The following is a 25757-nucleotide window of genomic DNA, read 5'->3' as shown; positions in this document are numbered from 1 at the left end:
TTTTTTCTTAACAAATAATGGATTTTATATGACCGACACATAATTAAAAGCTTTTGGTGGATGCGTCATTTGAATACCATGTGTTCAATTCGGACGAAAGTCCTAGGCTTTTTTTATTTATTTAGAACAGTCGATATATTATTATAAAGAAAAGGAAAAATTCCATAAAAAGGTAACCTATTTATATGAAATTCCTATTAAAGGTAACCTATTTTGTTTTTGTCTATTTAAAGGATCTTATTTTCAAAAAATTCCTAATAAAGGGTATATCGTTAGTTTTTGACAGACGGAGCTCGTTAAGTGCCACGTCACTGATGCCACGTCATCAGTTTTGATGACGTGGCACTTGACTTTGACTGATTCATATATATATATATCGAAATTAGGCCAGTCAAAGTCAAGTGCCACGTCATCAAAACTGATGACGTGACATCGGTGACGTGGCACTTAACGAGCTCCGTCTGTTAAAAACTAATGATATACCCTTTATTAGGAATTTTTTGAAAATAGGATCCTTTAAACAGACGAAAACTTACCTTTAATAGGAATTTCGTGTAAATAGGTTACCTTTTTTTGGAAGTAAAGCTAAAGCTACACCATTGGTTCCATTCAATACGGGGCCGGTTTAATCGATTGAATATCCAAAAGAAACTAGTCGATTTAAGTTCCTTCTTTGCGCGCATAGCTGGTTGAGGGAGCCTTTCCAGAGAAGATACAATCGTTACGGGTCTTCCAAATTGTCCAAACAAATGTGAGGACGACAAGATTGATATATCTGGCTGTCTTTGAGGTGAATGTCCTAGGTTAAGTTCCATAATATACATGTATGTAGTTATCAAAAATCAAATTAAAACAACTTCTTAATTGATTAAAGTCATCAAACCAAGTTCATTTAATTTGTTGCTTCAGTTTTGGCCAAATTAAATGGTCACATGAAGATACGTGTGCATTTGTTTTTTACGAAAGGTCCGAGACAATAGCTAAGTTACCGGTAGAAATCATTAACATTATTGGAACCAATCTAAAACCAAGGGATTTTCGTTAGCTTTATCATCATCTATAAATAAAAGGTATGAATTTATGGTTAATAATGTTGATTGGTACTTAATTTGGTGACTAGCTCGGTCCTCGAAGTGTTACTCGTATATATTAGTTACTTGGGCTATCTTAATTAAAACATTTTTCAAAAAAACCAAATCGACATTTTCTTTTCATATATACATATATAACTCTTCTCTTGTAGTAGTCCATACAAAGTAAACAACTATACTTGCATTACCCATGCTTTAATTAACGAACCATGCATATATATATATATATATATATATATATATAAAGAAATTGTACCCCAATATAAAGAGAAATTAAGATAAGACTTAAATTAGAACTTGAAAAAGAATATACAAATCATCTTGATATAAAGTCGCTTAAATTTATAAAGAAAAAACCTAAACAAGAGCAATTAAGTAAAAAAGATACATATAGAAAAAAATAAAATAAAAAGTGAACATGCTAGAAAATCAAAGAGGGTCCTTCTTGATGATAAGATATATCTCAAAAACAGTAGCTAGCTAGCTAGCATAGCTTATAGTGACAACGTACTTTTGATGATCGATTAATTATCACAATGCGATGATTCGTTATCTTGTTCGATCTCAGAAGCAGCTTCTTCCTCCTCTAATTCAAAGCAACAATCATCGATTCCGTAAGCTGCATGACCATTCCCAAATGCCTTTATATGATCCTTCAAAGACCTCTTGTGTTTGAAATCCGATCCACAGCTACAATACCAAAGCTTCCCGCAATTCTTCTCGTGGGTTCGCCAGTCTCCTCTCACCGCAAACGCCTTGCCGCATTTCCTGCACATAAACGGCTTGATCCCGTGCTTCCTTTTGTAATGGGTTTGAAGGGTTCTGAAATCCTTTAGTGGTTTGGCACGAGGGTGGTCGATGTTGTTTCGACACCCTGGTGCACAGCAGTAGCATGGTAGCCTTAGCATCGCTGTTGGCTGTGTTCCGCGTAGAGATTCCGGGCCTCTTCTGTATTGAGATCCATGCCCCCACATATGCATCTATATATATATATATCACAATATATTATAAGTGATGAATCATTGTAAGAAATGATAACTAATAATAGTAACTTTTACATATATTAGGAATCCGACGAAAGATTCATCAACCAAGAAATGAAAAAAACATACAAGCAATCCTAAAATTGTACGAAATAAGAAAAGAACACACTTTGTTGTCCCTTGTACTTGTAGCATCGACTAGCTAGCTAGCTTTACTTTTATATGTAGGTTTGTGTATAGTTTAAGGAGTGCATTTAATGTACCATGCATGATGTTTTTTAGAAATTAAAAAATACATATTAATGTATAATTATTTATTTACAATTTAAAAACGATAATTAAGAATATAAAAATTATTGATATATAGAACTAATTAGTTAGTATGCTTAAAATGTACTCGATCGTAGTAAAAATGAAATATAGGTGGCAAAATTATAATACAGTATATTGATCAAATTACTTAATGGACCAGGGTTGATTTTCAAACTAGTTTAATTTGTTGTCTGCTGTATCTCTGGGAACACTAAAATATCAATCAGTAGTGCATGTAGACATGTATTTTGAGTAAAAATTTCAGTAGTTTTCAGAATAATCTGCATAAATTAAATACACATCATGGGAGTTAACTAAGACACTAAATATTGTAGTAACACAAAAATGTTAAGTGGGTAGGTAATATTAATAAGCACACGAAATGTTTGTAACTACCCATGGTTAAAAACTAGCTTGTTTGTCCATTAATTTTATATTAATAGGGTACGTACGTGCTATCAAAATCTAACAACAACAACAACTACTTTTATAATTAATTTGTAGCTGAAAACAATATATATAAATCTGGTATTATACCCACACGGCAATAAATGAAAGTAAAATATGACAAATCTGTGCTAAAACGGTATTGAATAACAGTAATAAAAGAGCTGCTTGAAAGCTCAAGTCATGTAATTGATATGTATCTACCTTATTTATTATTATGGCAATTAAGAAGATACTATATATTTGTGGTCGTTTATATATACATCATGAGATTATACAGATAGATATCATAGAATGTCCCAACAACAAAAGTAGGTTATGTGGGGTTGGCCTCAATTCTATGGGTGGGAATTTACATGTAGATTAAAAGTTTATGTATTTACATATATAGTTGAAGAAAAGAAGGCTAGCTAGCTAGCTAGTTTCTTTATCTTTTTACAGCTGTTCAAATATGACTATGAAGATCAAATCTTTAGGTGGAGCAGTGATGAATTTGGAAAAAGTTTTCAGTTTTTGACACAACTGCCAATGAATGAAATTAGGAAAAATGAAGAATACAAACTCCAAGGAACAAAAAGCATAATCCTTGTCTTGTTCAATCACAGAAAAAGAAGAAATTGTTTTTAGAGAGCACTATTTCTGACCACTACAGGACCTTATGATCAGTTGGACCAAAGTCTTGATATTTTCAAAATCCCCCAAAAACTCACACACAAAAAAAAATGGCAGGATTTTGAAAGACAAAGTCCATGGGATTAAGGATTAATTAATTAATGCCTTAATTAATTAATTCACTTAATATATATATATAGAATTCCCAAATGGAAGAAAAAGAGGCCGGTAACAACCAACCCTAACCCTAAGAAAAAAAAAATAACCAATACATACTTTCTTACTTATATACTTTCAAATTGTAAAGTAAAAACATGAAAAAGAAGAGTTGTTGAAAATTAGCAAGAAAAGAAGTGTACAAAAGAAAGAAGAATATGAGTTTTGGCTTTTTCTTTTTTGCAATAAAAGATAGAATCAAAGGAATTAATTGAAGGAGGAACAAATAAAAAGTTATTCATCAATTATAGAGAGCTAGATACATATATAGCTTTTTAGCATATATAGGTATATAGGAGATATAATATACCTGCATGTTATTGTATCTATTGAAGGTTTTAAAGCAAAGAGGGCAAGAAAACTGAGTTGGTCCAATCAGAATCTGTGCTGGAGTTGGGATCCAATACTGTCCCTTGTTGAGTGAGCTTGTAAGATACCCATTATTATTTGTACCTTCTTCCTCCTCCTCCTCCTCTTCTTCTTCTCCTTCAACTTGTTTCTTATTATGATCAGTAGTTTCTGAAATATTATTAGAATTTGTAGATAGCCTTGGAATAAGATCAGCTTCTGAAAAGCTACTACTAGTGTTTGGTAGGCCAAGATGTAAAGCCACAGTCACACTTTCATGCTCATCATCATGACCATGACCAGTATTATTATTAGTTTTGGTTTTGAGATGATCTAGCTCTAGCTCCATGGTGTTTGTACTAGATGCATCATTAGTTGTATCCTGATGATCATCAGGGTAGTATTCAAGATTTAAGTTGATTATTGGTGTTGTTCTTGATGGACTTGAAGTCAAGAGAGGTAAAGCTTCTCTAAGTGGTGGTGAAGGTGGTGCAGATGATGGTAACTGATAATTAGTAGTGAAGCTAGCAGCAGATGATGAATAATAAGAAGAAAGTGGTGGATGAGATGAGAAATAGTGGTGATAGTAGTTAGTATTAATATTAGGGTTAGGGTTAAGATTGAACCAAGCAGATCCATTGAAGTAAGTGGATGATGAGTAAGGATGATTGCTGCTCATGTTTAATTTTGGCAAAAGGTAGCAAAGATCAGATGAACAGCTTATAATTATAGCTAGCTAGGTTTATCTATATGCAGACAGATAGAGAGAGAGATGACCAAAAAGGTGAAAAGTTAGAAGAAGACTGAACAAAAACACCAAAGCTAAAAGAAGTGCAAGGAGAGGTTTTTAAAGAAGGCAAATCAAGGTTGATAAAGTATTTAAAGCTCCTCCTTGGATTAAAAAATATTAGATAGACAAGATATCACTAGCTCTCTCTCTCTCTCAGATGTGACTAAACAATATATATATATACAGATACAATCCATATACACATACATGATGAGAGTGAGAGAGACAGAGAATATCAATTAATAATATTAATGGGGGCAGTAGTGAGTGAGAGATAATGTTGGGACTTGAAAGAATAAAGGTCTCTCTTTGATAAACACTTTCCTGTGTGTAAAGGGGACGTTTGTAGATATAGATAACTAACAACCAGTCCTTAAAGTATTCATATTAGTCAAATCAGTCCCTTTAAAGTAAAAACAAATAAATAAATAAATAAAGTTAGCCACATTCATCATCTTCACAATATCAGTATATCACATCATAATTTGTATCCTTATATAATTATAACGCACTTGTAAAAAAATGATTGTGATGTGTTGGCTCTACATAAATTATATTGTACAAAGTGTTAGAAATAAATATGCATATATAAAAAGTTCAGTTCATACCAAAGGGGAAGTCCTGAAATTACATATATAAAATCAAACCATTCAAAATGTTTTTACATTGTTACTTTAGCTTTAACAGTACACAAGATCAAAATTTAGTAGAATAGGTAAAAGAAAGTCTTATTTAAATAAATCATTTGGATGTAAATGTGTTAAGTCTTGGATTCGCTGATTAGACTTACTCGCTGACATGTATAGTCAGCAAGTCTTCAGCGAGTCCAGTGACTCTTTTCAGCGGGATGCATGCTGACCAAATATTTGTCATGGCGGGAAGTATTCAAACCATATGAAGACAAGAGTCACATGGTAATTCTTCTAACTGTAACATACCTTACTTGGAAAAGGTATGTGTTGGGACCAAAAGTTGGGTCTTCTCTCTCATACCCATTTTGATAAAGAAGACAAAGGCTCTTGCTTGGAAGTACAAAGAGCCAATGGAACGTCGACAACCACCATCTATCACTATCAAAGGATGGCTGTGTTGCCCTAATTTTTCCTCTATATAAAGCAACACAGCCGCATTGTATCAAGTGTGTTTGTCACCTTGAAAGTGTGTGTCACTTATAATTGTTCAAGTTTTTAGTGTGTCTAGACTTAGCAATTACCTTTGTTCTTTTGTATTCTTGTAAGTCAAGTGTGTAAGATCAACCATGTATTCATCGTTTAATCAATGATACATATGATCATCCTTGCATTGATTTATTACAATTGAACTTGTTATTGTTCTTGTTATTTGTCTTCTTATTTACTTTCTTGTCTAATTTAAATCTAACATAAGTTGTGCATTCGTGGACCATCAAAATGACATATATAGTATCCACACTTTTCCAAAAAGGTCCTAAAGTTTCAAATGCCGTTACACATATTTTAGAGGGAATGTTTATAAAGAATGCTTAATTATTAATTAGATAGTATATAAGTTACATGTAAATTACTACTAGCTAGTCTAGTACTATAAAAAAAAAAAGAGAGGGAAATCACAATTTGTGTATATTAAACTCTACGAGACATACAATTCAATGTAAAGGTATATATCTCAACATACATATAGTTGTAAGAGTTACATGGCGGATTTATAAAAGTAAATCTTTGTACATGCAGTCGTTTTTATTAAATCACTTTTGACTCAGATAATGATTTTTACAATTTACATCTAATGATTAGTATCGACTTTTAAGATTTTTCGCTTTTTTGACTGGAATTATTGTTGAATTGAATCATAAGAAAACAAAATCAATTCCACTTTAAAAACACAAAATATATAAGTCATATACATGTAGAATGAAGAATCACCTTTGAGGTGATTGATGTGATGATGTATAAATGAATATATTGAAGATGTATATATAACCGAAACTCACATCTTTTGATTCCTTTTTCTTTGCCTAATGCAATTCTTTGCTTTTTATACAATATAAAAGTTAATTTTTATTACAATAATTAACTTACATCAAACAATTGGCGGCTTCAAAACCAAAATATATATATTTATTTAATTAGCAACATATAAGCGGTATTGAAGATGGAATTAATGAAAGATTTAAATTAGAATAAAATTGCGTGAAGGCAGCTAGCTAGCTTCTAAACTAATATTACAAGACATCTGGATCGCTTCAATTAAAAGATGGCGCTATGAGATGCCACGATTCGAACATCGGTTTGGGCACTTTGGAACAGTCGAATTTAATTCGGTTCTGTTTTGGCCCTCCGATTATCCGAAGCAAGATCGAAGAGGATGTTAGCTAGGTTATAGTATATGCTGCATATGTTCATTGAAATGGATTACAAATAGACAAAATAAAAAAAAAATATATGTAATATTATCTGGGATTGATTGGAAATTTAGAATTGTTTTCCTGTTTACTGCATGCTGCCCTGTCCAAATTCAAGATAATTTCTTGTAGCTAGCTAGCTAGCATATATTTTGCTTATATATAGAGTATATAATGATTATTTGTCAGCTGTTATAAATTAGAGTTGATGTGTCCATAACAAGTGAATACGTCGTACCTTTTTCCCAAATTAACTCCAGATACAAATGAGTGCATATTAAGTTTTTTTTTTTATGAAAGGTGTGGATTAATTATCGCAGCGAAGCTCTAGCTTAAGCTAGTTTTTACATACCTTCTTACTCTTTAATACCTGGTAGGATGAAAAACCCCATAACTAGTCGCCCGAAGGCACGACAGTAATTAGGGATAAAACCCTGCACTTTTAAGGTTTGATCCTAGAATCTCACCCATTACAAAGAGACTATTGCCTTATGTCCAACTATTGCACTGCAAAAGGACGAGTGCATATGAAGTACTAGCTCTTTCTTCAATCTCATGATTTCATTAGCCTGTCCATATACCGTCTATTTATATTTATTTATTTTTGACACCAAAGATTAAAAAAAAAACTCGATCTAAAACTAATTAATGAAGAAATTAAGCTAAATTTTTTTTATATTTAGTAGTAATTAAGATGATGATTATAGCTTTTTGTTTGACTAAACTACCCGTTGACTATTTTTGAGCTTCCACAATCAAAGGCTTTTAGTAAAATGCTCATACTCATTACTTGCCTCTAATTATTGCTAGCTAGCTATTGGTTAATTTGCTATAATAATATATGTTACATATATATAACATTATACATATGTACATGTATGTATATTGATACACCAACACGTACCATATACAAATACACACATAAATACAGAGGTATATATATATACCAAATCACGTATATTTACAATAAATATTTTTACCCACGCAATTTAATTGTCATGCAAGTACATCTGCATGGAAGTAAGTAGCCACCGCTCAATATTAACGACATAGTTTAAATGAAGGTGATAAATTTGAGTAAATTGTTGTCAACCTAAAATGTAGTACAGTAATTGTTGACTGTTAATACATATATATTACTATTTTACTATTATTACTATTTTTATATCAGCATTGTCCGTTTGTACATTGTGTGAAATGACACTAGCTAGTCAATGCTTAGCTGACCACAGACAAAGAAATACACACATATATTGTACAAGGATTAATGGTTCAAATTTGTATATAAGTGGTGATTATTCAAACTTGACAGTGATTGTTGACTGTTCATACACACAAATGCACATTGTATATGCATTTTTTTTATTTACTAATTAACATATGTGTTTGTTTAATTAAAATGACAGTAGTTTTATAAGTTAGTATATACGCATAAATTGATTGTACTATAGTGTAAAAAAGACAGTGATTGTTGACTGTTGATACACAAAAGTACGCATTACTTGATTGTACAATGGTGCAAAACGATGATGTGTTTGAGGATGGGGAAATAGTGTTTGGTAGGGTCCAATTGATTGTACCATTTGGGCCACTTCATTTAATTGCTACACACAAACAAATAAACTACTACACTGTTCTCCAAATTGACATTCCAACATCATTATTTATTGTTTTTTACAATTTTTATAACGATAAATTGAAATTACTTATGGTTATTATTTTACCTGATTATGAAATCCTATTTATAAATGAAAAAGACTCCATATTTTTAACATGGAAGCAGGGAACCGGAAATTATATCATGCATGAGACTTAACCTCATTACCTTCTATTATAAAAATAGCTGGGTATTTAATCACTTCAACCGTTTAGATTGAGAATCATCAACATTATATATATATAGTCTATGAAAAAAGTTCGATCATGTGAGAATTATCTAAATTGAAAGAACCATGAAAATTTTAAATTATAATTTAATGTTCATACATGAATGTATAAGTGAACAAATGCGTTCAAATATGAACAGATAATGTTATACATAATAATTACCATGTTCATATGTGAACATTTCTCACATGAACATTACCAAATAGCCCCTCCCCCCCTCTCTCTCTCTCTATATATATATTTTCTGATAATGTAAACTTTAGTTCATTGAGATACAACTTACTGATCAGTTATTTTTTTCTTTAACCAAAGTAATACGATTTGGGTTATAAAATGAATTTGGTTGGTTGCATGATGAGCTGGATTAAGTAGGTTCAAAATGAAATCGGAGTGCATATATAAACTAGGGATAAGCAAAAAAACCGTTGACCCGTGCCCAAACCGGAATCGATCCGCCCGAATCCCAAACGGGCCGGGTCACGGGTCATGCATTTGTGGTTTTCGTGGGTTCCGGGTCACGCGGGTCGGGCCAGGCTGGGTCGGGTGAAGGCAAAAACCGAAAAAAAGTTAAGGAAACCCGTAACCCGCCCGTACCCGAACCGAACCGGCCCGAACATTCACGGGCCAGGTCACGGTTTCGATTTTCATGCATTCGCGGGTCGCGAGGCCGGGCCGGATTTTCGCGGGTCGGGCCAAGTCGGGCCATTTGCACATCCCTAATATACACAACTTAATAAATAATACATGTTAAAAATGAAATTGGATAACTTACCGACATTTTTTTTGTCCATATTTATGTTTCTTAAAATATAATAGATGTCTTGAAGAAAAAAAAATCTTCGTGTTACAATATATGTTTTGTTAGACATTAATTACTTAATTCATTTCTATTAACGAAAAATTTATAATTATTAAAGATATATATCTAAAGCATATATATTGTAGAGATGCATATGTAAAGAAATTAAAATAAATAAATCAAAGTCTAGCTAGTAATATTAATTTCAAAATATGTTAATCACAGGTAAAAAATATCAAAAAGAAAACCCCGAAGTGCATCATTGTACATATGGTATTTTTGTACCCTATTGTACAAAAAGAGATGTATGAATAGCACATTATGTTTTCTAGCATGGCATTATATATATGTTTTCTAGCGTGGCATTATGTATCCTGGCATGGCATTTGTACATAAAAGAGACACATGAATAGTACATCATATATTAAAGCGTGGTAACAAATAGTTTTTGAAAGCTTTCAATCTTTGCCATTTTATTAATATAACTTTTCGCCGCTCGAAAAAAAAAAAGGTTTATATTCACTAAAAATCACCGTGGATCAATACATATACTTGTGCTTTGTAAATCTTCGTGCATCATTTTATCATGATTTAAGGATCCGGATCTTGTTCTATTTGTTTTACTTTAATTCTTGTTTTACGATAACCGGCCAATTCTAATATCATATTATATGTTTTTTTTTAAACAACTAAAATATCATACTATATGTATATAGGCATATTATTAGACATTTTATTAGCATATATATCTTTGTAGGTTATTCGTAAATGGTGGTGGTATAAAAAAGAAAATTGAGGATATATAAAAATTTAGTGTAGGCCTATTAAGATTTAAGATCTATTTTTACAAATACAACCTATGTAAAATGCAAATACAAAGAGATTACACTTAGTAATTTGGACCAACATGCAAAAATCTTTATAATAGAGGAAGAATGGAGGCAACATCTTTTGGATGTTGATCTGAAAGTGGTTATCAACCTTCTATTAGTGAATTTTTCATTTTGGATAAAAGAGAAAACATTACAAGGATTCACACATAATTGGTTTGTTACCAAAAGGTAAATGTAGGTCACATAAATTTGTCAATGTCAATAATTTGATCATTTAGGATCAACTTTTCTGATTAATTTTCGCCCAATTTTGACTTATAAAATAAGTGATGATTCAACAAACTTATCGTTAATTTATGTTGAATTAGCTCGCTGAGAACTGAAGAAAACGACAAGTCATCTCAACGGATTATTGTTATAACATTTCTACAATACAGTTGGGTTTTTTTTGAAAGATGGTTGGTTGTAGTAGATAGCTTTTGATATATGGTATAAATATATTAGGTTTTTAACAAATTAAGACTATAATGACCCCAACGATACATGGTAAAAGTACATTATAATTAACGACTTTAACATAAGAAAATTGATTTTGTCTTATAAGTAATGTCTTGCATTTCTATTATATGGAAAAACAAAAAAAAAGAGTAATGTATACGGAGTAACATTTATAGTCATGGGTTGGATTTAAATATTACGCGAAGTAATATAGACACCGTAAAAACGATAAATTATTATTAATAATTGATTTTTGGGTTTTAGTAGAACTAAAATGAAAAAAAAGAAGCAACATTATTAAACAACACTAAATTAAATCTGTTTAAAACTCATGGGGATTGAAGTCAAGAAGAAATAATGTCACACGATTAAAATAAACGACGATGTCCTTCGGGCATGAGACATTGAATGCATATATCAAGACATTAAACACACGTGCAAGTGAACCATAAGTCACGTGCACCCTTGAGATTTGTACATCCCAAATCTGGATTACAACTTTACCCTTTTTGTGTTTCCCCTTCACCTTGTTTCCAACAACTTTTGTTTACAAAAAAAACCAAAAACAAGATAACAAAATAACAAAAACAAGAAAACAAATACATGTGTTGTAGAGCAATCGCAACATATTTGGGTTGCCATGTTTTGGACAGTCATCCACATATCAAAACATCTTTGTCTCCTAGGCTTATATAAATCAATGGGAAAAGAAATTTACTTTCACATTTTGATAAACATACTTTCGTTTGGCTTCTTGAAGTTCTCCGGATTCCCAAGCATAAAATATAACACACTCAGTAATTTTTTTTTGAATAAGTATGGTTCATTTCCACATGTATCAATGAAAAAGTACGAGTATTGTAAGTTGGGTTGTAAAGACACATATTAAGGTGCATTTAATCAATGTTTCAAATTATCTTCCGTCGAAAACTATTACAGATGCAATTATTATTAATTGATCAATCTATAACTTTAAAATATAAACTGATAAAATCTGATTAATTAGATGTATCTTGACATACACTCACCAGCACAATAATACATTTTTCTTCTATAAAATAAGTCATAGAGCCAATGGGTTAAAAACCCTAGTGGCATTCCAAAGTCCTGCAATGATGTTTGGATCTTAGGAGACCAGGGTTCGAGTCGGAGCATGCGAGGTTTTACTTCCATTTAACATCGTGTCTTCTGTAGCGGTTAAATTGGTGGGTTCTCCCTCCCCTGTGGTACCTGACTTCATGGATCGGTCGCTAGTGACTGCTTGCCCGTATGGATGTAACGGCTATCCGTCCTGTGACACGAACATTCAAAAAAAAAAAAGTCATAGATGCATCAGACAGTACGTCAGCTGACACATAAAAGAGTTTTTTTTTTTCCAGATAACCTATTCTGCTATAGCTGAAAAATTCGGTTAAAACAATTTAAATCTACATTGAGTAACACTTACCTTTGTATGGTGAGTTAAAGTTATGATTTAATACATGTCTTTCCCAAAAAAAATCATAGATACCTCTATTACAATGATCATTAAGAAATGATCATTAAGAAAGCGATAATCAAATTTATCTCTACAAAACATAGTTAGGGATTTTTGTGCATTTTTATTAAATTTAAAGATTATTATGCAAATGGACATAGAAGTCATTGGGTATGTACAAACTACACCACCAACAAATTAAATGAGGCGGGTTCAAATGTCAACATATTTTAATCCATGTCCAAAAGTAGCAAACGCATATAAATGATAATAACATGAAAACTATATTTCTTGGTGAAAGATCATTTATTTTTTTGATGCAACTTTTTCTTGATGTGTTGAAGCAATGTATGAGATTGAGTCACGAATATGCATTTGTTAGCTTTAAAATTCAATTAGCCAATTAGGTGTGACATTTAAAACATACCAAATAACGTAAGTTTCTTTGCTATCTGCTGTCTTTTTATGATTCATATATAGTTTCAAACTTTAATAACATAGACTTTTCTTTTGAAGAATTTATTTTGCCTTCATGGTCATGGTATAAGAGATATTTTTACTATTTTTTTTGTCCAATAACTCAACCAGATTTGTGTAGGGTGTGGCTCAACATATACTGATTACATAAAACTGTTTATTTTTTGCGGGTGGATTAAATAAGAGTGTTAAATTCTTTCCGAAAAGTTGTTATTCAATTGGGATATAATATAACTCTATAGGTTACATATATATGGCTTCTACACGATGAAGAAATAAGCAAAGTAGATCAGTCCAATAAGTAGCCCAATAACTCAATAAGGCCATAAAAAGTGGCCTAGTGTACCTCGGTATTTCCGGTAGGGAACTCCATAAACGTTTACCGAATTACCGATAGTTAACTCATAATCAAAAACATTGTTGTCCCAGAAGTTTATGTTCTACAGTGTTTTGTTTCCAAGGTTAATATTTACTATTTCCTATTTTTCTCAACTATAATTTTTGACATGCTTATAAATCCACTAGACCAAATTTTAAACAAGGATTACAGACAAAAAAAGAAGTTATCATATCAGCGAATCATCTTGACAAAGAAGTTGCCACAAAAGGTGCTATGATGGTCCAGAGAGTTTCCTGGCTTAAAATTCTTAATTCTTATAATGATTTAACCTTGAATGTGTCACCAGTGTTGTGATGGTCCAAACACAAGATATGTACTAATTCGGGGTTTTTTCGAGTATCTAGATCTCAAGGGTAGTTGCTAGACAAGTCACAAGTGGTACAGGCCAAGAACTATACCATTTCAAGATTCCTTCTAATATTACAGGTTAAAGTTGGCATGAAATTCCAAGAGCACAGGCACTCCTCCTGTGTTCATGAAGAACATGATAAAAGTTTGATGTCACTTGTAATGTCATTGATCAGTTAACATACGATGATTATACGTTTATCAAAACAGCAAAGAGATGTAACACGATGAAATGGTAGTATGGCAAAATTTCTATTTGGTTTTTACTATCTGGCTATCAAAATTTTGGTGTTCTATAATTTGACTACCAATTTACTGAGATATTCTTTTTTTTTCCCCCAGTCTTTTAGTTTTTATATTTTACCAACCAGCCTTTTACCGTGTATAGTTTCACACTTTCACCACTAAACTCTTCTTCTTGAGATTTATGTTGAAGTGTTTAACTGCTTAGGTATGTGTTGATTGTGGTAAGCTGGTAGATTTTGACATGTTAAAAGTTTCAGCCGGCTTTATCTCGATTTCCCTTTTGTTCATTTTCCTAATAGATTATATAATTGATCAGATCGACTCACTTTCAATAAAATACAATTTGTCAACCACATACTGTACTCTATTTCCCTGAACAATTACGATGCTCGAATTTAGACATGATCCGAAACAATTATGTTTTTAAAACAGCCACAATTTTTAAAACTGAAAATCTACAGCATAAAATACACAATACAATTAACCAAACGACATCAAAACTTTAGACTGGACAAATACCTAAATAAACTAAAACCCACAACTCTCCACGAACACTAACTTTGACCATTGGGGTGAACGATCCCAAACCCGGTCCTTTCAACTATATCCAAACATTCCCAATTGGATCTACCATAAGATTTGAATCTAAGGGGTCATAAAGAACAATCGAATTGTAAGCATATTGTGATCACCAAAGTCGCAAGTTGAAATTATACCTGGATGCAAGAATAGAAAGCTAACTTATTTGCAATAACCAACTTTGCATACAGGCATCTGGCTGCAAAAATCGGCAATGCCACACCAGCCAAGTATTAGACCATCTTCGTATTAACACGTCTGGCTGCAAGGATTTGCGATTACCTGCAACCATATTAACTATCGTGCAAGCCAGGCAGCCATACGGGTGCAATAATAAATAACGATATATCAACATGCATAAAACGAAATGTGACAGGAATAATTCATCTTTCATGTTCTCAATGTTTGCTTGAAAGGATCAGTATACGAACCAGCTATTTCAACATAATCAGATTACTGAAAACCAGTAAACAGTAATGGAAGAAGAAGAACAAGCGATTCATTATTCTACTAGACTTAATATGGTGGGTTTGGTGATATCTTCTGATTGTTGATTCAATCGCCTTTTTACTAACACAATCCACCAAAGAAAGCATAAGAAGCCTGCATCAACATAGCAACCAAATACCCATACATGAAATACACAACGCTATGTCAAACTACTGACTTACCAAGTTAACGTTATATTCCTGCAAAGTAAATAGATGAAAAAAACACATAAAACCCAGGAAGTTCTATTCAAATGGAAAAGAAGCTTTCAGTTCACAATAAATGTGCAATTATGATTTATGAGTGAACTTTCATGTCATTCTATCTTCAAGTGTTTTAGCTTAATATACGAAGGCATTTAATCGAAACACTTTATGTACAATCTTCAAATTTTGGAAACTCGGATGTAACACGAAGGGTTACTACATTTAACAAAACAAAACTGCTACCAGTATTTTTAAAATAGACTTTATCGATTACAACTCTTACATAACATAACAAAACCCCGGATTTTTTCACAGAAGCCAACATCACTAAATCCTAGTTCAATCAAGAATCCTCATAACTAAGAGCTAGTAAACGTTTGATGCACCGCCCAAGAGAGAGACCCAACCCACCAGAAAGTAATCTCATGGCTAAAACCTAGATCAATCAACTAAACCTTCAGAAACAGCATGTGCCTGTGTAGCTAATTCACCAAGAAGCACAAATATTGCGGCGGTTTTAATCTCTCATAGAAGACAGAGCATTGTTATAATCTTCTTGTTAAACAGTATAATATATCCTGCCTTTTGCTCATTGATGGCTAAAAACCACCAGAAAACAATCTAAATACACCTCTAAGCAACATGTTGGAACTGCCTTGAAAATCTTATTAGTCAAGAGTACAAAGATACTTTTGCGTTTGAGGACTGGCTTGATTTCGTGTTTCCACTATTAGGGGTTTCTTTAATCGCTGCACCCTGAGATCATCTAATCTGAGCCACCCTCTTATCTTTCCTCTTTAACCTGAAGCTAGATCTCTCTCTACTAGGTATCCATCGCTCTGGATCTAGTGCTGGACCTGGTTTAGCTGGGTCAAACCTTTTCGGGTACCTTGGCTTTCTTTTCCTTTTCTTCTTTGCTCTATCCTTGCTTTTTGTTTCATAAAGTTCAATCTTGTTCGCCAAGTGAGACCCGTTTTTAATGTGTTTTGCACCAGATGTTTTCTCCAAGGCATTTACATCGACAGATATCAAACCAGGAAGAGGTTTGAGTTGTTTCGCATAAGTTACTGCCGTTTCGACATCGGTATTAGCAGACGTTTGTATCAACCTTAATAACGCATCGATGCTATTATGGATTTTTACAAGCTTTTCATAGAGTTGTGATGCTTCCTCTTTTTTCCCGTGTTTAAGCTTAAAAGCTGTGGCCTCTTGCATGATAACACTCAGCTTACTCTCTTCAGTCATGGCATTTGACCAATAACTAATCGCAGAATCGAGCCTGGAACTAGCACCATTTATGTCTCTGGCGCGTTCTTTGAGAGATGCAAGAGTGGCAACAGTAGCGGGCATGTGCTGAATATCAGGTATCTTTAATAAAGATTCCGATGCAACCTGAGGATGCCCTGCAGCTGCTGCAATCTGTGCCCTGGCCAGCAGAAGGATCTCTGGCTATTCAGGAAACTTCTCTGCATATTTCACTAGCATTTCTTCAGTTTTTACCGCCTTGTTTTCTCTAACAAAGATAGCAGCTTGAAGGAGTATAGGTATTTCATTGATGAGTTTCATCAATGAAATTAATGTCCAACAACAAGAGATAAAATAGAAAGAAATGAAAGGAAAAACAACAGTTATTATGACCTCATGTATCTTGTTTGAATGGAGTAGCAACAGGACTCTATTGATGTAAATCGATTCCTTCTGTTAACTCAGGTACAAGTTTAAAGCTTTGATCTACATTGTTCTTTTCTATCAAACGATCAAGCTTCTTTAGGCCATCGGATATATCTTTAGGACCCTTCAATGCTATTAATTTGTTAATTGCTATTTCATTTGAAGACTCATCGGGCAAGTTCCGATTGATAAGGTCTGTATAAGATGCAATGGCTCCTTGTTTGTTTCCCAACAGCTGAAGTAGAAATACTGATTTAGTTATGATTGCAAGGAGTATGATAATAGGAACTTCATATGCTGCTTCTTACCTGCTGTACATAGGCCTTGCACTGCTACGGGTGCCAACTTAATATCTATTTCATCATCAGAAAAATACATCCATTAATGTCTCCCGACCAATTCTGTCACAGATTACAGTATATCTAGTGAGTTTATCATGTACATTTCTATGCATTATACATGATCACGACGGCCTATAGGCTATAACGAGCATAAGAAGGAACTAAGCTTGAAAACTAAATGGTAGCAGATCACTTTTAAATCTTTTGAAAAAGAAAAGAAAAGAAACACCCCGATGCAGCGATTCTATTACAAGTTTACAACATCAAAGGTTACAATATATGCAGACATATATACAAGATGCCATATATATTGTTTAAGATATATAAAATTAGGTCAGGTAGGCCAAAAAAACCAATCAAAAAAGAATTCTTCTGCCTAGCCCCATCGGCCTCGGCTTTGCTCCCCAATACCAACCCCAAACAGCACAAAATGATCCATTATCCTCACAGTTAAACTTTGCATTTACTTCTAACCAAGACAAAATGATCCAAATTCCGAAGATCACTGCTACAAGCGACTGCATATGTATGTGACACACTATTCTTCTATAAGATAACTTCATGAACAGCCAAATATGTATGCAATCTACTCTGCATTTAACCTAGTTTCACATGCATTGTTTTTGACACCAAACTATGTGATGCAATATGTGTTTAACGGCAACTACCTACCTTTGGGCTGACAGTAGGAGTTACTCAGCATCTGAGAGCTTGTTCTTTTCAACCAATGAGCATGCAGTATCGTAAGCCAGCTCAAAGCTTCTGTTTTTTTTTATTTCTGACGTTTTTGGTATATATTCGCAGAAACATCCATTTTTTGTTGACAAGATAGAATCTGTGATTCTAACAACATTGTTGTAGAGTCATTTTCTAGGCCTTTCAGGGAGTCAAAATCATCATCTAACTTATTTTGTCCGAATAAGCAGGTATGCCTGTTTATAGATCAAGTGGAAAAATAAAATGCATAATTGAGGCAAAAAAATTGACTCAAAAACTCGTGAAGTAAATGATGGCAGATAGCTAAATAATTTTGTTTCCAACACGACGTAATACTGTTTCTCATGATATCCAAATCCCCTCCTCGGGTAACTATCAGGATCACTGTATAATATTCGCTACGCTTACCAGCTAGTCCAAGAACCCAAACATTATGATAAACTGTAAACATAACATTATCGAGTAAATCACAATCATACAAACGTACATTTTACATACCTTTCATCATAAAAAGAAATCACATTACTAAAACAGCTCCACAATTGATAAACTTATCCAAAAAAAATCGATAACACATCATAAATCAGTAATTTAACTTATATATATAAGTGTTCACGTACTAATCTGTTTAAATTCTCTGCTATTTCTCTCTTTCCAAATACTACTAAGTGTCACGTATTTCTCTCTTAACGAAACCGAAATCGATTGAAAACTTTTTCGACAAGGAAACAATAGCAGAAAAGAGCATCATCGAAGCCACAATCTTAGGAGCTATTTTTACAACTGTAAAAACAGTACAATGTTAATTATTACAGTAATATATAAAATTCAATAAAATAAATTTTTTTTTTTAAAGTAAACGAAATTAATTAGAATACGTATATATAAATTTATATACCTTGATCTGTGATTTTGACGGCTTTTTCGTATTCAGACGTTTATATATGTCCAGATTTTTTTATAATTCGACTAAGAGTTGTAAATAGATCTTCAATAGCGATTGCCGTCGCCGCCGGCTTCGATTTCGCATTCGGAGCAATCGGATTTAAGTGTAAACACGTCCAAAATTACAAGAAAATCTCATTTAACAGTTATTTTTCAGGGCTCTTTGGCCTTGAAATATACTAGTGAGTGTTCAGGTGTGTTTTGAAAAGGTTGAACACGAAAGAAGCAGGCATACACTTTGAGAGTCATCACTTCTTATCCTTCTTAATAGTAAATTTACATTTACTTCCTTCTAGTTTAATATATGAAAAAATGACTTTATCTAAGTTTAGATACTGTTACTTTAAATAAAAATTACAAATTAAATCTTTGAATTTGATAAACATACATAGCCTCTTAAATTTTACATAACCTCCCCTGAATTTTATATAATCCCCTATATTTTACCTCAGATAGATATTATATGTTTTACCTAACATTTCCCCTTAATATATATTTACAAAATAATGTTGTGGTATTGTAAGCAGCGTTGTTTGGATCGGTGATAAACATTCTAGCATTGTATACATAAATCAAAGGTTCGATCATCAATTCATTCAAAGGCCGAATATCATATCATTTAAGTAGATTTTGAAAGCAACCTATCTAACTCGATAAATGTAACGTCTGTTTAGATTTAACCTCATAGTAGATGATTCCTTTTCGTTTCCTAATGTCATGGTCTTTGTGAAACTGCAATATAAGGCTTTATTTCTTAGAAAGAATTGATGTCATATATGTGTATTTTTTAAATTTTCATTTTATGTTTCAATTTTAATAATGCATGTTTTTTAGAAATTATCTATATTTTTGTTTTAGTTAATGACATATTTAATTGGATATAATAATTTTATTTAAAACTTTCATTATATTATACTTTGAAAAAAATTTCTAATGTTATTAAGTTAGATATTATTGTTTAATAGTTCATATACGGTGTTAGTTGCGACAACTAACACCTAACTAATACCGTCACTTTTTGAATTTATATAAGCCAAAAAGGCCAACTTGATTTAGAACTCTAGATTTACCATTGATTTAGTTCCCAATATCGTAACAAATATCTGATATACTTCGTAATTGATATTGATACAGACTATAAATACCAATAGAGAAAATTGTCCTTTAACATATTACCCAAGTAATTCTTTTTCGTTGCTAACTATCCATAGCATTTCTATTTTATTGCTAACATAAGGTTTCACTCAATTTCACTCAAGTTGAGTATGTAAGTTCATAGTTGTTGACTCGTAATTTCCGATTCGACTCGAATTCTTGATTTTTTGACTCGTGACTCAACTCGTGAGTCGACTCGTAAGAGTCCGATAAATTATATATAGACAATATAGATAAGTTTACTATCCTAATACATTTACCAAAAGATTACATGTGTGCTAGTTTCGAGTCATAGACTTACAATTTATCCCAAAATTACACCACAAAGGGTCATATATGCATATTTAACATATGAAATGATGTAACTAGCGATCTTATACAACAAACAATTCATAAATTATATATATAAAAATTCAACGACACATGATAGCAAACTTACATACATTAGATATATATGACAATATGACATTAGATATATTATATATATGACATTAAATATAGAGTTAAATATAAAATATTAATATCAACAGATTATCTAATCTAGTCTAATAATATTTCAATTAAATAAAGAATAATAAATATTATAGTTTATAAGTTATAAGGTTTAATGTTTTACCTTACACACAGAGAGAATCAACACTCAAAGAAGAAAAAAAAAGCTGCTAGACAATGGAGTAATAGATCATCTTTAATGGAAAATGGAAAAGAATGAAAAAGAAAAAAAAAGAAATTAAAGATTAAAGAAATTAAAGAAAGAAAAAGGAATAAGATTGAATGGAGAGATTGTCTACTAAAAGCCTGTAGCCCATGTACTACCTTTTCAACTTTAGTCAATATTGTTGTTTTGGACTTTAAAAAAAGACTTTAATACTTCAAATGTTTCTTTTACATTTCTATCCAGACTCGTACGAGTGTGCGAGTTGTATTGACTCGGTACGAGTCAATATAAAAACCGCGAGTCAACTTCTGAACCAGAACCATTTACGAGTTATCTAGCGAGCTGCAACGTTTACCCTACTTTTTCACTCGACTCGTAACTCGTACGAGTTTGACAACTATGCCCAAAGTTAACTTTATTGACAAGTATCCATTGTTAAAACTCACAATAATAAGAACAAATAATTCATTTTCAGTATTATTATTGTTTAATAGGATTGGATTTGAAAATTGAGTATCAAACACAAGAAAATAAGCATTTTGCAAACACATCTAAATGGTTGGGTTTTAAAATGATTCTTAGTCTCATTTTCAATACATGTAGTGATTTCAACCAATATCTCCTAAACATATTTTATCCCATAAAGGGTATGAAGTAATATTAACAAGGTGAATTGAAGACTTGTGGAACGTGAGCCAACTAAATAATGCTTCATCGGTGCTTATTTTATCCCAAGTTGGCTTGTAAGGGATTAGACTCGATACTGACATGCGTGCCGGCAAGTATACAATGCTACTTTGACATTCTCTTACACAAGGATTATTATATTGCTTGGAAAAGAGGAATTTTTTTTTTTACAAAAAAGTTGTAACTTTGGTTAAATTTTTGGCATTAAAAAAAGTTTTAAATTTTGTTGCGACAAAATGTTATCAGGAATGAAAACAAAAGTTTTTTCAGTATGTCTTTTGGTATATCCTTTGAAATTAAAGTTGGGTATATGAAGAATAATGCCGTTGAGCCCAAAATTTTGCCGTTCAGAAAAAAAAAAGAGTTGGTTATGATTACATTTTTGGAGAAAGTCTTTTTCATATGACTGTAATTAAAACTTATAGCAATGTAATTATATGACAAAAAATCTAGTTTACGAAAATCCATTTTGGTGCTTTTGCAAAACTATGTTTGGATAATTTTTAAACGAAGATAATGTCGTTAAAAAAATCCGCAGATAATCAATTTTTAAAAGTTAAAACACTAATAACTGATGATTTATGATTTTAAACAAAATAATTTAAATATTTATTTCAAAACTCAATCCATAAATCCCTCTAAATATTATACTTTTGTTACCATCTAAATTTTCATCCTTTCTAACGGCATGCTTTACCTCTTTACTCTATTGCGGTATTGTTTATTCCAACACACTCATCTAAAAAAACAAAGTCGAGACCTAGAATCTCTTAGGGGGGAGGGAGTGGAAGGCTCATCTCTCTCATCTCCATTCAAATAACCAATCAAATTATTCCATTTCATTTCAACCTTTCAATATTTTTTTCAACCTTTTTCTAGTGACAACCGAAACTCTCAACCTTTTCTTCACATTTTAATAATTCATCTTTAATATTTATAAACTTTACATAACTAACCTTTTTTAATATATATGTTTTATTAATAATAAAACACATTACATAATACTTAAAACACATTACATATTAAAAGTAAAACATTACATAATTAAAAAAAATTATATTATGCCAAAAAAAAATACTTAATGCTAAAATTTCACTTTGTTAAAAAATTAAGAAGCTAAAAGGTTGGAGAAAAAAACAAAACAAAAAAAAAACTTCTTAGTTTATGTATAATAGATAAAAAAAAAATTGGTTTATATTATTAAATTGGTTTATATATAAGAAAAAAAAATTGGTTTATATTATTAAATTGGTTTATATATAAGAAAAGAAATTGGTTTATATTGTTAAATTAGTTTATATATAATAGATAAAAAAAAAAAAACTTTGGATCATTTTTCTGGAAAATAAGGAAAAAGAAAAGGTTTCAGCAACTTTACACAATTAGTCCCTGGCGCCAGATTTGTTACACTACCAGTCCCTGTAACGTTCCTATTTCAGTTTGAATATGTGTCACTTTTAGTCCCTCCTCCTTTATCTCTCCTTCGGCCCTCTTAGAGTTCCAAGCTCGCCGTCCCATCTCGCTCTCCATCTCGCCGTAGTGGCGGCCAAACCATTCTCATCCCTCCCATCTCCCTCTTCCACTCCCTCCACCCGTATCAATTACTTATAATTAATCAAATCTAACATCACCAATCATCAATTTATGTATTATTGTGATTGGGCTAATTACAAAAGTCTTCGTATATGTATATTAATTTAAAAAACGTACATATTAGTTAGAACGAGTACATCAGGTACAATAGTTTAATACCACATATATTCAAGTTGGAAACGCACCCCAATATACAATTTGAGAGGTGCTTCTTTGAAGCACACAACCTTATGTAATAAAATGTAGTTGTTGCTAACTACTACAGCTTTACTCGGTCTTTTGTCAAATGGTGCAAAGCCAGCCCAAAATATGTTGACATCGGACTATCGGAATTCGATTGGGACACATAATAGCTGAAAACCAAGTTTTCCCTTTTTTAAGAATGACTAAATCACAGTGAAGAAATTATCAAGTGACTCAATTAATCAAAATGGCTGATTGAGTCTATGTATTCACTATTTTGCCTCTTATTCAGTTTGATTATCATATAGGTTGGTGTTGTTGTCAAGCTAAAAATAAAAAAAATGATAAATCCTCTTAATCTATCATCTTAATAATCTTCGTAATTCATAGGATTATGACATATGTAAATTTAAGGATTATGACACATGTCAAATTTTGAATGAATTAGGAAGATTATTAGGTTAGGAAAATCTATTAATTGGGAGGTCTGGAAATTTTTTAATGTCTCAAATGTATGTATCTAGATGTGTTTGGAGATTCTGGTGTGGTTGTTAATTTGTATTCTTTTAAAATTGTATTGTACTCTATTTGGTCCTAGTTTCCTGCTAGACTTGTTAATATAATTAATTAGTTGGCCATTTTTTTTAAAAAAAGGGAAAGTTTATCATTTCCCTAAATTTAATATTTATTTGGACAAATTTATGTGGCCAGTCGCGTAGATAAATTGGTCTAATACTCAATTACACTATTTGTATTAAATTTTTTATGGTTGTTGTAATACAAATCATCAGCATAACCCTTAGCAAAATAAGTAAAATAAAAATACTTCACACATTTTGTATTTTAAGACACTTTGTGTAGTAACCGTCTCTCTATTATATATATTATTAATTGATTGATTAAGTTATATATTAATATTAATAATATATACATATATATAATTATTAATCTATACTATTTTACTTTGTATAAAACATTTGCAATGTGTCTTGAAAATTTAGAATATGTATAGACATGGGATATGTATTACAAAATTTCTTGCACCAATACTATGCTTTATATATATGTCAAATTAGTCTTCATGCCCGTTCGATATACGGATCGTCTTATAAAATGTGTGTATATATATATATATAAGATAAATATCAAAATAATAAATAACAAAACAGGTGAAAAATAACAAAACATGAACAAAACAAATTTAAAAGAATAAACTCTTTTATAGTAAAAAAAATCATAATCAAACTACAATTGACAACAAATTAAACTAAACTAAAAGAGATGAAAAATAACAATAACATAACTATTCAATAGCAAAATAATAAACAAACACGAACAAAATACCAAAACTAAAATTAAAGTGATATAAAAAAACGTAGGCTTTTTTTTGTTGAGAAATTCACCGAACTTGATTTGTTTATTAAGATAGAAATGAGAGGAATAATATGAATGAGAGTGATTAATAAATATTTAGATTGCATATATAATAGTTTATTGGGAGACTTTGAAGGATATTATATATCTTAAAATTTAAAAAGTCAAAAATAAAATAAAAGTGATATAAAAAAACCGTACTTTTTTTTGTTGAAAAGTTTACCGAACTTGATTTGTTTATTAAAGATAGGAAGAAGATAAATAATATGAATGATAATGATTAATAAAAGTTTAGATTGTATATATAATAATTTATTGGGAGAGTTTTAAGGATATTATATATCTTAAAATTTAAAAAAGATTTATTTTGATAGATTAACATTTATGATATATTTTTAAATATAATTATTTATTTAGTTAGTCTCCAGGCACGTCCTATATATATATATATATATATATATATCAAAGGTAAAAATCAAAACAATAAATAACAAAACAGGTGAAAATAACAAAACATGAACAAACAAATTTAAAAGACTAAACTCTTTTGTAATAGAAAAAAAAGTCATAATCAAACTACAATTGACTACAAATTAAATTAAAAGAGATGAAAAATAAAAATAACATTACAGTTCGATATCAATAATAAACAAATAAGAACAAAATACCCATATAAAATTAAAGTGATATAAAAAAAACCATATATTTTTATTTTTTTTTAGAAATTTACTAAACTAGATTTCTTTATTAAAGATAGGAAGAAAATGAATAATATGAATAAGAATGATTAATAAAGATTTAGATTGTATATATAATAATTTGTTGGGAGACATTTAAGGATATTATATAATTATTTATTTAAAAAATATCTAAAAAGAGGGAGAGAGCGCTCTAGATTAAAAGAGAGAGTTTTAAGCCTAAAAAGAATTTTAAAAGATGTCAAGTGTACCCATAATCTCCTCTTTTAATTATTATATTATAGAAGTTAAAATGTGAATTTATCCCACATTCCTCA

General features: G+C 31.3%; 2 protein-coding genes across 2 annotated transcripts; both read right to left on the bottom strand.

Annotated features, from left to right (window-relative positions):
* Positions 1-1354: 1354 nt before the first annotated feature.
* LOC122605594 (zinc finger protein WIP2-like) lies at positions 1355-4802 on the bottom strand. Its single transcript, XM_043778554.1, has 2 exons — positions 3972-4802; positions 1355-2071 (listed from the first exon to the last, which is right to left on the bottom strand). Exons 1-2 carry the CDS (start codon positions 4686-4688, stop codon positions 1616-1618), a joined length of 1173 nt encoding a protein of 390 aa, XP_043634489.1. The 5' UTR covers positions 4689-4802; the 3' UTR covers positions 1355-1615.
* An 11378-nt stretch (positions 4803-16180) lies between these two features.
* LOC122604795 (signal recognition particle subunit SRP72-like) lies at positions 16181-17467 on the bottom strand. The gene is made up of 3 exons (XM_043777661.1): positions 17398-17467; positions 17154-17338; positions 16181-16867 (listed from the first exon to the last, which is right to left on the bottom strand). The coding sequence occupies exons 1-3, from the start codon at positions 17465-17467 to the stop codon at positions 16181-16183; spliced, it is 942 nt and encodes a 313-aa protein (XP_043633596.1).
* Positions 17468-25757: the final 8290 nt, after the last annotated feature.

Source organism: Erigeron canadensis, chromosome 6 (genome assembly GCF_010389155.1).
Source record: "Erigeron canadensis isolate Cc75 chromosome 6, C_canadensis_v1, whole genome shotgun sequence".
Lineage (NCBI taxonomy): Eukaryota > Viridiplantae > Streptophyta > Magnoliopsida > Asterales > Asteraceae > Erigeron > Erigeron canadensis.
Note: the sequence above shows the minus strand (reverse complement) of the source record. Positions and strands in the feature narration are given on the sequence as shown.